Source organism: Jatropha curcas, chromosome 3 (genome assembly GCF_041381405.1).
Source record: "Jatropha curcas cultivar XTBG-Jc1 chromosome 3, XTBG_Jcur_1.0, whole genome shotgun sequence".
Lineage (NCBI taxonomy): Eukaryota > Viridiplantae > Streptophyta > Magnoliopsida > Malpighiales > Euphorbiaceae > Jatropha > Jatropha curcas.
Genome location: NC_143153.1, coordinates 6,336,913 through 6,350,682, shown reverse-complemented (window position 1 = coordinate 6,350,682; position 13,770 = coordinate 6,336,913). Strand labels below are relative to the sequence as shown.

The 13,770-nt window shown below is 34.8% G+C and overlaps 1 protein-coding gene and 1 long non-coding RNA gene across 2 annotated transcripts; one reads left to right on the top strand and one right to left on the bottom strand.

Moving 5' to 3' along the window:
* The first annotated feature begins 4,790 nt into the window (after positions 1–4,790).
* Positions 4,791–9,695, top strand: EMB2761 (threonyl-tRNA synthetase, putative / threonine-tRNA ligase). The gene is made up of 8 exons (XM_012225312.4): positions 4,791–5,212; positions 5,586–5,732; positions 5,868–6,015; positions 6,996–7,249; positions 7,498–7,875; positions 8,418–8,726; positions 8,897–9,097; positions 9,240–9,695. Exons 1-8 carry the CDS (start codon positions 4,892–4,894, stop codon positions 9,498–9,500), a joined length of 2,019 nt encoding a protein of 672 aa, XP_012080702.1. The 5' UTR covers positions 4,791–4,891; the 3' UTR covers positions 9,501–9,695.
* A 1,309-nt stretch (positions 9,696–11,004) lies between these two features.
* Positions 11,005–13,770, bottom strand: LOC149497427 (uncharacterized). The gene is made up of 3 exons (XR_016319921.1): positions 13,458–13,770; positions 11,980–13,246; positions 11,005–11,173 (listed from the first exon to the last, which is right to left on the bottom strand). It is a non-coding gene; the product is annotated as an uncharacterized LOC149497427 (long non-coding RNA).

The window sequence follows — 13,770 nt, the reverse complement described above, 5'->3', positions numbered from 1 at the left end:
ATAAATTTGTAAAATTATCAAGAAATAACACATAATAACGATGGCCTGAAGAACTCAAAATAAGAGATGTCCAAACATCACTGTGAATTACATCAAATGGCATACGAGTAACAGTATGAGACTCATAAAATGGAAGTTTAACAGATTTACCAAGTTGACAAGAATTACAAAAAGAAATGTTGTCTTTATTGCAAGATATAAAATTATTGTCCCTAAGCGACTTGATGACATCTATCCCCGGATGACCTAAACGATTATGCCACCGATCCAAAGAAATGGCAAAAAGGCAGATGGAGCAGAAAACATAGAAAGACAGGAGGAATTTGTGATTGGATAGAGGTCCCGTGTGCTATCACATCTCAGAAGACTGGTCCCCATTGGATAGTCCTTCACAGTAAACCCAAAAGGATCAAATTCAACAGAGGTCATGTTATCAACAGTAAATTTCCTAACGGAAACAAGATTTTTAATTAATTTAGGAGCTTGTAGAACATGATTAAGATGCAAAGGTGGGTTAGTATGGGGTAAAACAGCATGACCATAACCCTGAATTGGAATTTTGCTACCATTACCAATAAGTATACCATTACTTCGGCTTAATTGAGAATAAGAAGTGAGAGTACCTGAGTTTGCTGTCATGTGAGAAGTGGCAGCACTGTCCATATACCAATGTTCTGGTGGCTGCTGTAAGGATAGAGTATACATCGCTTGATCAATGTCAGTTGGAGTGTAGGCATTCGAAGAAGACACTGCAGTATGAAAAGATTGAGCTGGATCTGCACCCAAAATACCCGGCTGTCTTGGAGTGGAGGTGGATGATCGAGGAACCCAGTTAGGATACGGACATGGAGGAGGACTCCATTGCTGTTGCTGAGAATAGTAAGGATACCAGGTACCCCATGGAGGAAACAGAAGCATGTAACGCTAAGACTGTTGATTAAAACCACGACCAGAATGTCAAGAAGAATTGCCATAGGAATTACCAGAAGAACCACGACCACCCCCTGCACCAGATCGACCACGTCCGCCATTAGCATTTTGACCACCACGTCCCCATTGATTCTGTTGACAGCCACCAGTAGAAGGAGGAAGAGAATGAGCAGCGTCGATATTGGAGAGAGTAACCGAATCAGTGGCGGTTTTAGCAATCATAGCAGAAGCATCCACAGAATCAAGCTTTGCAACTTCCGCTTTTATTATTTCTTCAAGGAGCAACATGGATCGTACCTGGGCAAAGGAAGGTAACCACGCCTTGTTTTGAATCACTGTAACAAATCCATCATAAGCATCTGTGAGACCATTGAGAAGACGTAAAACCATTCGTTGATCTGAGACTTTGGAACCAACATTGGCCAGCTGGTCTGCTAGGACTTTGAGGCGTCTGGTATAAGCCTTCGCATCGGGAAAATCACGTAAATCAGTGTTCGTGAATTCCGTTTCAAGATGGAGAGCTCGTGATGTTTTATTATCTTGAAACAATTCTTCCAATTGAGTCCAAGCATCTAATGCCGTGTCTGTGGGATTAATTATCGTGTTCAAAAGATCAAAAGAGATGGTTCCATAAATCCATTGACGGACAATATTATCAATTCGATCCCATTGAGCTTGATCAGCAGGGGTTTTGGGTGTTTCTGAATCTGATTTGGGAGAAATATGATCATGGGTTAAGGTTGCTTTGGTGTGAATGATAAAGAGGGTAGCTCAATTATTATATTGAGCCGAATCATAATCAAGAATGATTGGGATATGAGTTTTGATGTTGGTAATGGTGGTTGTAGGATGAATTTTCTCAGCCATTGGTGAATAGAAGAGATAGCCGAAGAGAAGAAATGAGAGAAATCGGGTTAAGAAACGAGAGAAATAGGGTTAAGTTTTGTGATGGTGCTCTGATATCATGTAATTGTATTCCGTGAGTAATACAGTACAAAGAGTTGCTATATATATACAAGGCTAGCTAGGGCATCATACAAGGAAACTAATTATGTACAAGATGTATTACACTAACAAAACTAAACCATGGTCTTCTCTACATAAGACTAACAAATTCCATCAACTTTAGAATAAACCAAACCGAACCAAAATGTCAATGGCAGAGGCCCAGAAATATCATTTCTGCTTAGAGTCACACCATAGAAAACTAAGAAGAAATTTTACCATAACAGAGCTTCCAAACAACTCCTCTTTGATATTTTACTTCGACTATTCACTAAAACCCTCTTTAGATGTTGCTCCATATACAAAACTCTATGCAATACAATCGTCGACTCAGATTTCACTGAATCACACTTCAAAATATCATCTTCAATGGAAATTATGATCCGACTCGATTTTTCTGGATCCTTCTTAATAACTCTTTACTTACTTGATCTTGATGAACTAAAGTCTTTTGCAAAATTCTTGTTTCCATTGAGTAATGAAATTTCCTGTTCTCGTTTTGATATTTTGAATTCATGTAATGATCTGATTTGTTTATCTAGATCTATGGATAAAAAACTCAGTTCTGGTTTGTAATCTACTAACAGGAGAATATATTAACATTCCATTAACCAATAAGAATGGAGGTCAAGATGAAGGACAAGAAGCAATATTGGCATTTGAGTTCGGTTCTAGCCCTAAGAATAACCAAGGATAAACCATTCCAAATACTCCAAACTTAATGAGTTGTTACAATTGCACCCCAAATGAACTTAACCCCCAGACACCCTAATTTCAAATTTATGTTATAATTGCACCCTAAATGTGCAATTGGTCAAAATTGAGATTAAAAAAATAATAATAAAATGAGTCCCACGCCAAGTTAGGAAACCCAACATAAGTTAGCTGAACTGAAACACACCGTTTCAGTCACACTTCAAACCAATCGGTTGTTTTGCCTTCCCTTGCAAATGATCGATCTTGTTCTCTCTCTATTTTGCCTTTCTCCTCCAATATTGGCGTTGTCTCCTCCATTGTAATGATCGGATGATCTTGCTTCTCAGACTGGTGCACAAAAAAGATCTCACACATAGTTTAGAATGATACTGAGCTTGGGTTCGTGACATCAAAATGGGAAAGATTTTATGGAACAAGAGACTGAAAATAACTACAATTCTTTGCTTTTTTTCTTTTTTGTTTTCTGATTTTCATTCTCACTTTCGATGCAAGCGGCAAAGGATATTTCTGTCAATTTAGTCCCAATAAAACTTCAGCTTCTGTACACTTCCAACATTCGACTTTGACTGTTCTCTCCCCATCTCTCTACCACTGCGAAGCAAAAACATTTTTTGCGTCTTGTTCGTGTGTTTTTCCATCTGGGTATTTGATTGTTCTTGATTGAATTGGGTGTAGATTTTACTGTAAGTTTTATGTAGCTATTTAGCTTTTTGTTGATTATTTATGTTGCATGTCTTTAACGATGTAGTTTTGGACTGGGATTGCAATCATATGTGAGATCAGCACACATATATGTTCTTGGAAAAGGATATTGGAGAAGTATAGAAATTGCTCCTAAAATACCTCATTTGTTTCTATTTCCTACCTATTTGAAAGAAAAACTTAACTGGGTTTGTGCTTATAATGATAAGTTTGATCTTATAATTCTTTTCGATTTCGATTGCGAGAAATTCAGTGCGGTGTCATCACCTCCTTGCTTTGGCGGGCACGAGAACGACATTAATCATATAAGAATGCAAGAACTTGGTGGTTGGCTTTGTGTTTGTAATTTTAGTTCTTTCAAGTGTTTTGATATGTGGTTGATGAAGGATTTTGCAGGAAGAAATTGTGGAATAAAGCCTATTCTATCCATATTGGATATCAAAAGTTTGTTTAGCCAATAAAATTTTTGAATGATGAAGTAATTTTGATGATTGGAGATTCAAGGTGGAATTTAATTTCTTATAATCATTTGTCCCAAACATTCAGTAATTATAGGATTGGTGGGATTCAATCATGTTTTGAAGCTTTATTTACATTCCCAATTTTCTTTTGCTCAAGGAGATTGTAAAGGGTGCAAGTATAATAAGAAGAATTTAGTGCTGTGTTGTCAAATCTGAATGAACGTTTCCTGATTTTTCAGCTTAACTTTTAAGAGTATAAACCTTTTACAGATTTTAGAAATCTATGTTAGTACTTCCACTTTTTACATTTGAAATTTGAAAATTCATATTCAACAAAGTAAAACTTCTAGCAATTGTGGGTGTGGATGTGGATGATTCGTAAGGTGTGCATGAAAGTATGGAAATCCTGATTTATTCTTGAAAATTATCTTGAATTTTTTAAAATTTTTGGGTGTGTCTTATCCCTTTGATTTAAATCAATCTGTTCCGTTTCGTTTCAAAAATCAAGTATTTTTATCCAATATTTTACCTAAAATTTTAAGTTTTTTTTAATGAATTTCAAATTATGCCTGTGAAAATCACTTTCATTCTTTTTATTTTAGTTTGTTTAGATCAATTACTTATTAATGTAATTATGGTGGTGTTGAAGGAGGTCGTGATGAGGTGTTCTCATGGGGGAGAGAGAGATTGAGAGATTTGCGTCTATGTGGAATTCACCCAAGCAGCTGAATTGGCTTAATTGTTGTTTTTTTGGTTTTTTTCACGTCATATGCTATATGTAATGCATGTCACATTTCCGGTGATTTTTAGTTGAAAATTTTCTATAGTTACATTTGTGTTGCAAACATTAAAGTTTAGTCGGTGTTAAAAAATTTTGGAACGTGGGACCAAGTGATGATCCCTGAGTGAGCAACCGGGGGTGAAAAAATAAGCCAAGTAAAGCCCATATCAGATACACACCCAATACTGGAGTCCACGGATCCTATCCACTACCCAGTGGACTTGCGAAATCCTCCACCATACGAAGGAAAAAAGGGAGAACCAAAGCCTAATCCCACGTTTAAGGTATAGAGGAAATGGCCACATATCCTTCTCTACTCTCTTCTCTTTCCCCCTGTAAACCCAGTTCACTTACCCTCTTAAATCCCCCATTGCCTTTTCATTGTCCCGCAAAACGTTCCGTTTCCATATCTAAGCTGCAACCCGAAACCCAAACTAGGACTTTTGGTTCTCTTTATAGGAAGAGAAATGGCCTTTCTATGTCTACTGCAGTTGCTACTGAGTCAGCGACTGCGGCTCGAAACGATGTCGTTGAAGAAACCCAGAGAGAGGAAACCGAGAAAATTGTGCTTCCTACTAATGAATCATCTGAGAAACTCTTAAGGATTCGCCACACGGTAAATTGTATTTCTTTTTCTTATATATGTATTATCTAAGTTGTATCCTGTGTCTGGTTTCTGGGAAAATGGAGTTTCTATTGTATGATGAAGTAAACGAATCGAATTTGAATTTTGTTAATGCAATTACTTATTCTAGTCTACAAGTAATTAGGAATTTTTTTGGATGCGTTTTTTTAATAGTTGGTTCTGTGTCTTTTTCTTTTTGTATATGTATATGTTATCTTTAATTTTATTGTATGAAGAAGAGAGGAGTTGAGTTTGAATTGGGATAATATGGGACTTCACTGTGCAATCACCTATTCAATCCAGAGGTACTCATGTTAATTGATTTGGATACATTTCTTTAATAGTTGGTGTTGTATGTTTCTAGTGTGCACATGTTATGGCTATGGCTGTTCAAAAGCTGTATCCTGAAGCAAAAGTGACAATTGGGCCGTGGATAGATAATGGATTTTATTACGATTTTGATATGGAGCCTTTGACTGATAAAGACCTCAAGAAGATTAAGAAGGAAATGGTGAGTTTGCTGTCTATACATGACTACAAGTTGTTTTACTGGATTTCTAACATTGCGAAAGAAATGAGATTGGGAAAAAAATTTCACTGGCTTATGATTTCAGGGTACAGAATTTATTTCTTACATCATCTGTAGGATCGCATTATTGGTCGAAATTTACCCCTTGTAAGAGAAGAAGTTTCTAGAGATGAAGCTAAGAGAAGAATAATGGCTATTAATGAGCCTTACAAGATGGAGATTTTGGAAAGCATAAAAGAAGATCCTATCACTATCTACCATATTGGTAAGACTTATTATTATGTGATATTTTTTCACTCTTTACCTTCTATTTTGGTAGAAACTCATTCATAAATGATTGATTTGGTTTTCTTATGTTGAATAAATTGAGTTAATGGGAGTGAAAAGAGACCAAACATCCCAACATGAAATTCCAAATGAATTCTGGAAAATTTTGTGGAATTAATTTTCACACAATGTGATATCTTCTTTTTTTTTCTTTTCTTTCCTTCACTCTCTTGCATCCACAATCTCTTTTATCAATGTTGTAGATTACTCAGATTCAATTTTTGTATTAAATTATTAATCGAATTAGACACTATTTTATATTTTTTTAGGCTTAATTAGGGCATTTCTGTAGTTATTATTACCCATTCTGGTTTGTATAGTTTTTAGTTTTTTTCAGTTTATCTATACTGGAATTGCTCTCATATCTGCATAGTTCATACTCGCTGTTCCAATTTGCGGTTGCCATAGTTGTGCTCACATGCTTATTAATTTCAGGTTTGATTAGGCACTGTTTTGTTTGCTTGCTGGAGTTGCTTTATGCTATTTGGAATGCAAAAGTAATGCTTAGTTAGATAACAAAAAGCTTTATTTTGTTTGGTCTATTAGGAGGTCAATAGATCTTGTCAACAATGTAATGTAAGCCCTCTCCCTTCCTAACTCCTCCACTGGTTACAAATTAAGAAGGCGCAAGGACTGGATCGATGAGCTTCCAAAAAAAAAAAGTTTTCTTGTTATGAAAAGCAAAAAGTAATTTCTTGTAAGGAACTTTCCATTTAAAGCAAAATTAAATATATTTACCAAGTGTATTCCTTGTTGCAGTATTTTTTTCGTAGGAGAAGGGAAAAAAAATGTTAGAAAGCACTTCCTAGAAAGCAAATTTTTGAACCTAATTGTTTAGTTCTTGCTTATGACCATAAGATGAATTGTGCAGCTCCTGTTCTATTATTTTCTTGATCTCATTCTTGATTTCTTTTTCAGGTGCAGAATGGTGGGATCTTTGTGCTGGACCTCATGTGGAAACTACTGGCCTTATAAACAAGAAATCTGTTGAGCTTGAATCTGTTGCTGGTGCTTACTGGAGAGGAGATGAAAAAAACCCAATGCTGCAGAGGATCTATGGAACAGCTTGGGAGAATGAACAGCAACTAAAAGCTTATCTTCACTTCAAAGAGGAGGCTAAACGTCGAGACCATAGGCGCCTTGGCCAAGATCTTGATCTTTTCTCTATACAGGTAATGCTATACAATTACAACCCGTCTTTGCTCAATGGATACAAAACACCCATGCTTTAGCACCTGTTGCAACAGCAAGCCACCGGTTTCACTTTGGGGGGGGGGGGGGTTTGTGATTTAGCGGCAGTGGGTGGCAAGGTTGCTTTGTTACTCTTCTGAAATTATTGTCTTTACTTGTGATAGTCTACAACACAACCTTTTTTCTTTTAGTATTTTATTGTAAGCAACTTGAAGTTTTCTTGCTGCAGGATGAAGCAGGTGGAGGCTTAGTTTTCTGGCATCCGAAGGGTGCCATTGTTAGGCATATTATAGAAGACTCATGGAAGAAAACGCATATAAAACATGGTTACGATTTGTTATATACTCCCCATGTGGCGAAGGCCGAGTTGTGGAAGATAAGTGGTCACCTGGACTTCTACAGAGAGAATATGTATGATCAGATGCAGATTGAGGATGAAAATTATCAACTTCGACCTATGAATTGCCCTTATCACATTTTGGTTTTCAAAAGAAAGCTCAACTCTTATCGTGATTTTCCAATCCGGGTTGCAGAGCTAGGAACAGTATATAGATATGAGTTGTCTGGAAGTTTACATGGTCTTTTCCGTGTAAGAGGTTTTACCCAGGTACAACACAATTCGGGCTATTAGTTTCGAAGGTTCAGTTTAGATATATGGGTTTTGAAAATATATAACCATAAAATAAAACAGAAATCGGAAACTACAAAAAGAAATTGGCATTAACTTATAAGGCCAACTTTGTTGCGGTGAGACCTTTCTAACCAACTCTATGGATGTGTGATATTGTATTTTAGTTTATGGATCATCTACATGCTGGTTTCCAATGATCTTATGTTTTTCGTGAATAACTGATTAGGCTCTGAGAGGTAGTATACCATCTCTTATCTTATTGACCTACTTGTTGAATAACCTTGATAATAATTTCTGCCAAATGGAATTCCCTGAAGAACTGACTCCATTTTGTTTCTGAGCAGCATGTGCCATATTGTCTAAATACTAATACTTGCAATCCTGGACAAATATATTCTCATTGGGAAGATACATGGCAGTTCATGTTTTCCTTTTTCCTTTTCCTTGTTCCCAATGCATTCTTCTGTCCCATCTTTTTTTCACTAACATAAATGACATTTAATTTCAAATATTTGCAGGATGATGCGCACATATTTTGTTTGGAAGATCAAATTAAAGATGAAATCAGAGGAGTCCTAGATCTTACAGAAGAGATATTATTGCAATTTGGCTTCAGCAAGTATGAAGTGAACCTCTCAACTAGGCCAGAGAAATTTGTGGGAGGTGATGATATATGGGAAAAGGCAACATCTGCCCTTAGAGATGCTCTGGAAGATAAGGGTTGGAACTATCAAATTGACGAAGGTGGCGGTGCCTTTTATGGTCCAAAGATAGATCTTAAGATTGAGGATGCTCTTGGAAGGAAGTGGCAGTGCTCAACTATACAGGCAAGTTCTTAAGTCATTTTTGATACAATATTACAGGCTTGTGCCCATTAGAGCTTCAATTTGTTGAAATTTGGGAAATGTTCGTATCAAAATCAATTTTCAGCATTTATTTGCTAAAATATTGAAGTTATCACAACTGAATAATAATCGATGTTAAAATGTGTATGCAGGTTGATTTTAATTTACCTCAACGGTTTGACATTACTTATGTTGACTCGAACACAGAGAAGAAGCAGCCTATAATGATTCATAGAGCAGTACTTGGATCCTTAGAGCGGTTTTTTGGGGTCCTCATAGAACATTATGCTGGGGATTTTCCATTGTGGCTCTCTCCAATCCAAGTTCGAGTTTTGCCAGTCACCGACACACAGGTAACGGCTTTTTCTGATGTTATGAACTTCAGATTCTGCTCCATATGATTTATATAGTTATCGAATGTTAGGACATTTTCTTCGAGAGTGGAGAATATTAGTCATTGCATCTAATGAACATATATTGGATGTGATTATGCAGCTTGAATACTGCAAAGAGGTGACTAACAAACTGAAAGGTAATGATATTCGAACTGAAGTTTGCCACGGGGAGCGTTTGCCAAAGCTAATTAGAAATGCAGAGAAGCAGAAAATTCCTTTAATGGCAGTTGTGGGAGCCAAGGAGGTTGAGACACAAAGCGTCACTATCAGATCTAGGTTTAGCGGGGAGCTTGGAACAATGAAAATTGATGATTTTATCAGCAGAATTAAGTTTGCTGTCGATAAGAGAACTTCATTGTGAAGGTGGTGCTGGGAAATTGATTAATTTCTGTTTAGAGGATTTATGAAAATTTTTTTTTTTTTTTAAAGGATTTTTATACTTGCTAGAGAGAAAAAATACGAGATGAATATATAGAGAGAGGATGAGAATCTAATATGATTGTATAAATGTATTCTTCAGAACTCTCCATAAGTTGACTTCTGAATTACGTTTTTATTTTTTTGTTGGAATTCCTTAAAAAAATAGGACGAATTGTTGATTATTTCCACATCAAAATCTTTTGAAGGCTTATTTTCACCCGTTGTCCTTGAATTAGAGACCCTATCACTTTGTGGTTCTTATATTTCAAGTAGCAACATGCTTGTACTATGCACTGTAAATATTTTTATTTGTAAACTTAGAGATATTGCCATAATATTTTAAAATATATAATTTAATAAGGAAAAATTTTATAATTTAAATTATTTTTAATTTCATATTTGTTAATTTTGTTGAAAATTATTAAATTAAAGAATATTTATTTCAAATTCAAAATATTAGACTAATTATATAAAAATTAATGTCTATAATAAAATTGAAAGAAAAGGAAATATATATTAAAAATCATTGATATTAATTTATTTTTGAATTAATAAATTTTCTTAGGTGATATTAAAAATAAAAAAATAAAATGGATAATAGAAATTCAATCGTAAACATATATATATATTCTTAATGATGATTTCATATAAATCGCTTTCTCTTGTGATTTATTAAATTTTTCCTAATTTAATAGAGTAATAGAAATTAGAAGAAAAAAAAAATATATAATTTCATGAAGAAATTTTATAAGAATTTTTAAAATATAAAATAGAATTAATCTTACTAAATCTCAAAGAGCTCTCTCTATTTATAGTCTAGCAATAAGCAATTAATACCAATTAAATATATTATCATTAAAGCTAATAAAGACAACTAAATAATTCAAAGACAAATAAATATTGAAACATTTGAATACTCATAGTTAATAAAACTATTAATAAATATTTTCACCATTAATCTTCTCTATCATTCTTTTAGATATAAAATGTTCATTCATAATAATAAATGATAATTATGATCGAATATAATGATATGGAATATTAATATAATAATATAATTAATTTAAAATATAAGTTATAATACATATTAAAATCATAATTAACGTCAAAATTATGATAATTTTAGTTAAAAAATATGTTATAATATTATAATAATTTTAATTATTTAATACGTATTAATATGATAATTGAATGACAATTAAGACCAACATTATATAATTTTAATTGAGAAGGATAAGTTACAATATTATAATAATTGTAATTATTTACTAATATGTATTAATTATGATAATTGAATGATAAATAATATCAATATTTATATAACACTGTCACGACCCATTTCCATGGACCGGACCGGCACTAGGACCTGGGTGGGCTTAAGGCCCCCAAAGCCCGTAGTAAGCCTATATTATGCAACCCTCATTTCCACAATCATAACTGTGGATACAAGCCCAATAATTTATTTCAATTATGTATCACTAATACAGTTCATTTACAACCCACTAGAATACAATTGCGGAACTCTACCTGTACATTTATATCATCATTTGTTTTTCGTTTACAGTCTTCTATACTTATGTCTCAACTCCATAGGATTTTTCTTTCTTCTATTACCTGGAAAAAAAAATAGGTAGGCAGGGGTGAGCGCCAAACTCAATGAGTAGGGTTAGATAACCCTCTCACCCCACACAATCATACAGATGCTAAAATATTTTTATTTGTTCATCGATTAAATTTATGATCATGCAGTGTCACACAAATGGCAATACAACAGCAACCACAATTATTATCACATTCATATAATCACATCACGTGGAAATTAGTCAGTGGCACCACCTAAAACCCCAACGAGCCGTCCTCACACATGGCTCGCCCTCTCATACATGTGCACCAGGGAGCCGATCCCCCATACGGCCAACTGGTCTAATCCTCACTGACCAGTCCTCTCATTGCTTTTCCATTCTCTCTTTTCTTTTCCATACCAACAGGAGGCAACCCGGTGGTCTCCATCCAATCTAGATCATCAAGTGCTCACAACAGGAGGCCACCCTGCGGGCTACAATCAAATCTAGATTATCAGGTGCGCAACAACAAGAAGCCATCCTGTGGTTTTCCATACAATCCACATCATCAGGTGCACACGGGGGCGCCGATCTCCCATTTTCCCGGCCGACGGTCAAATATCATATCATATTCAGGATCCATATAACAGACCGTCCTCACAAACCCATGGTGGTCCACTTCATCCCAATTCCACACAAACAAGGCAAAGTATATTCATAGCACAAGTAATCAAACAACTTTCAATATCAACAGATAGTACATCATAATATGGCAATTCAACAAAATAATGCATGCCAACATTTAGCCGTGAATGCATGAATGCAAGCGGATGATACTAGTTATCTAACACTACTCACAGTTCTTTATCGTCCTCTAAGGGGACTGTTTTCTAGCAACATGCTTCCAGCCGTTTTTCCTCGCATTTCGGAATTTTATAGACCTTTAAAATAAACAATAAAATTCTAAATAAGAATTTTAATTCGAAAGATTATATTAAATATTCGTTCATTAGTTTTGGTTATCAGTTCTTTAATTCACTTATTAATTAAATTATACATATATTTGTAGATATATATTGGGTTTCCTTATTTATTTATCTATTCTAATGTATCACTTTTAAATAAAACGTTTAGGTATTTGTTAAGTAATATTTTATAATAATACGAATAATATTAATAATAATAATAATACGATTGATAATATAATATTAATAACAATAATCATTTTAATCGTACTTCCAATTGAAAAATTCGACAGCATTTCCTCTATAATCAGTACTACCCAAATTTTATATTTTTCCGCATGTCAACACACAGCCCATCCATCGGGCAATTCACATCAAACAATCCCGTCCACCATAACCATCATTTATTAGTCACCCGTCATACATGCATAGGCACTTGTTAATCCTATCTCTAATTCATTTTAAATTTCCATAATATCATAATTACTTATACCGTAAATTATAATTTTCTTCTAGTTATACTTCTTAAAATTCCGGCAATTAACATATATAATTATTAGTTACAATTCATATATCAATATCAATACTGAATTTCTAATCAAACTCATAGCCCACAGTCTAGCAAATTCATTAATAAACAAGGAATTCATTTTAATATACCGTTTCTAATCTCATCATCATTAAACGCATTAAAATGAACAATATGGCTGCTGCCATTACACCAAACTTCAAGTCGACTTCATTAACATCAATCATTACACAATCATATCACCCTACGTATATATAAGAGCACATCATTTAAGTAACTAAACATTATTTGAAATTCTATACTTATAAGGGTAAAGTATATTTGCCGACTAACTAGATGCCTTATTAGATAACCAACAATTTATGTAGTGTTATAACTTTTCTAGATAATGAAATAATTCTGAGATTATACAACACCTTTATAACTTACATTTTTAACTTAGTAACCTATTTATCAAGTCAGGGTCAGTTCACAGCTTTGGTACCAATCGACATCAAATAAAAAAACTAATTATAGACATAAAATCTACACAAAAATAAAACATTCTGTCTTCTAGGAATTTCGGTCACCAGAACCACCACCGGCAAGCAGTACAGCCGCCATCAGCGATGGCCGAAATTGATACCATCCTCTAAACAATGCAAAATTATAGTTGGATTAATCCAAATTCAGAGAGGAGTTCAACCACGCTATCAATTTCATCAAGCAATAACTATTTCTAAACCAATTGACAAAAATCCTATTTCAACGTAACTTAGCAATGATTAAGATATCTCCCATTATTACACAAATTAACTAAAGAAACTATTTACAGAAGAATTAGAGAGCGATAATCGGCCTACCTTGTCGGTAATAGTTGCCGGAGTTGCTCGGAGGGAAGGACAGCAATCGCACCCTTTTGCGATTCGACTATCACTCGTTCCAATAGTTTCTGTGCTGTGAAGACGAAGTCAGAGAGAGAGAGAGAGAGAGAGAGAGAGAGACAGAGAGACAGGGACGTGGGGGTGCAGCGGCGGCGGTAGGAGGCAGTGGCGTTGGCTGGTGAACGGAACAGAAAGGGGAGGGGAGTCTGTGGTCGGTGCTAACGGGAAGGAGAGGGGGAGAGCTGTCGCGCGCTGGAGAAGAAAAAGGAGGAGAAAAGAAAAGAAAAAGAAA

Excerpts from the sequence above, each read along its gene's own strand:
- EMB2761 (XM_012225312.4), top strand. The coding sequence starts at position 4,892 with ATGGCCACATATCCTTCTCTACTCTCTTCTCTTTCCCCCTGTAAACCC. Across the intron at positions 5,213-5,585 it reads TCTTAAGGATTCGCCACACG|TGTGCACATGTTATGGCTAT; the intron begins GTAAATTGTATT and ends GTATGTTTCTAG. Across the intron at positions 7,250-7,497 it reads TTGATCTTTTCTCTATACAG|GATGAAGCAGGTGGAGGCTT; the intron begins GTAATGCTATAC and ends TTCTTGCTGCAG.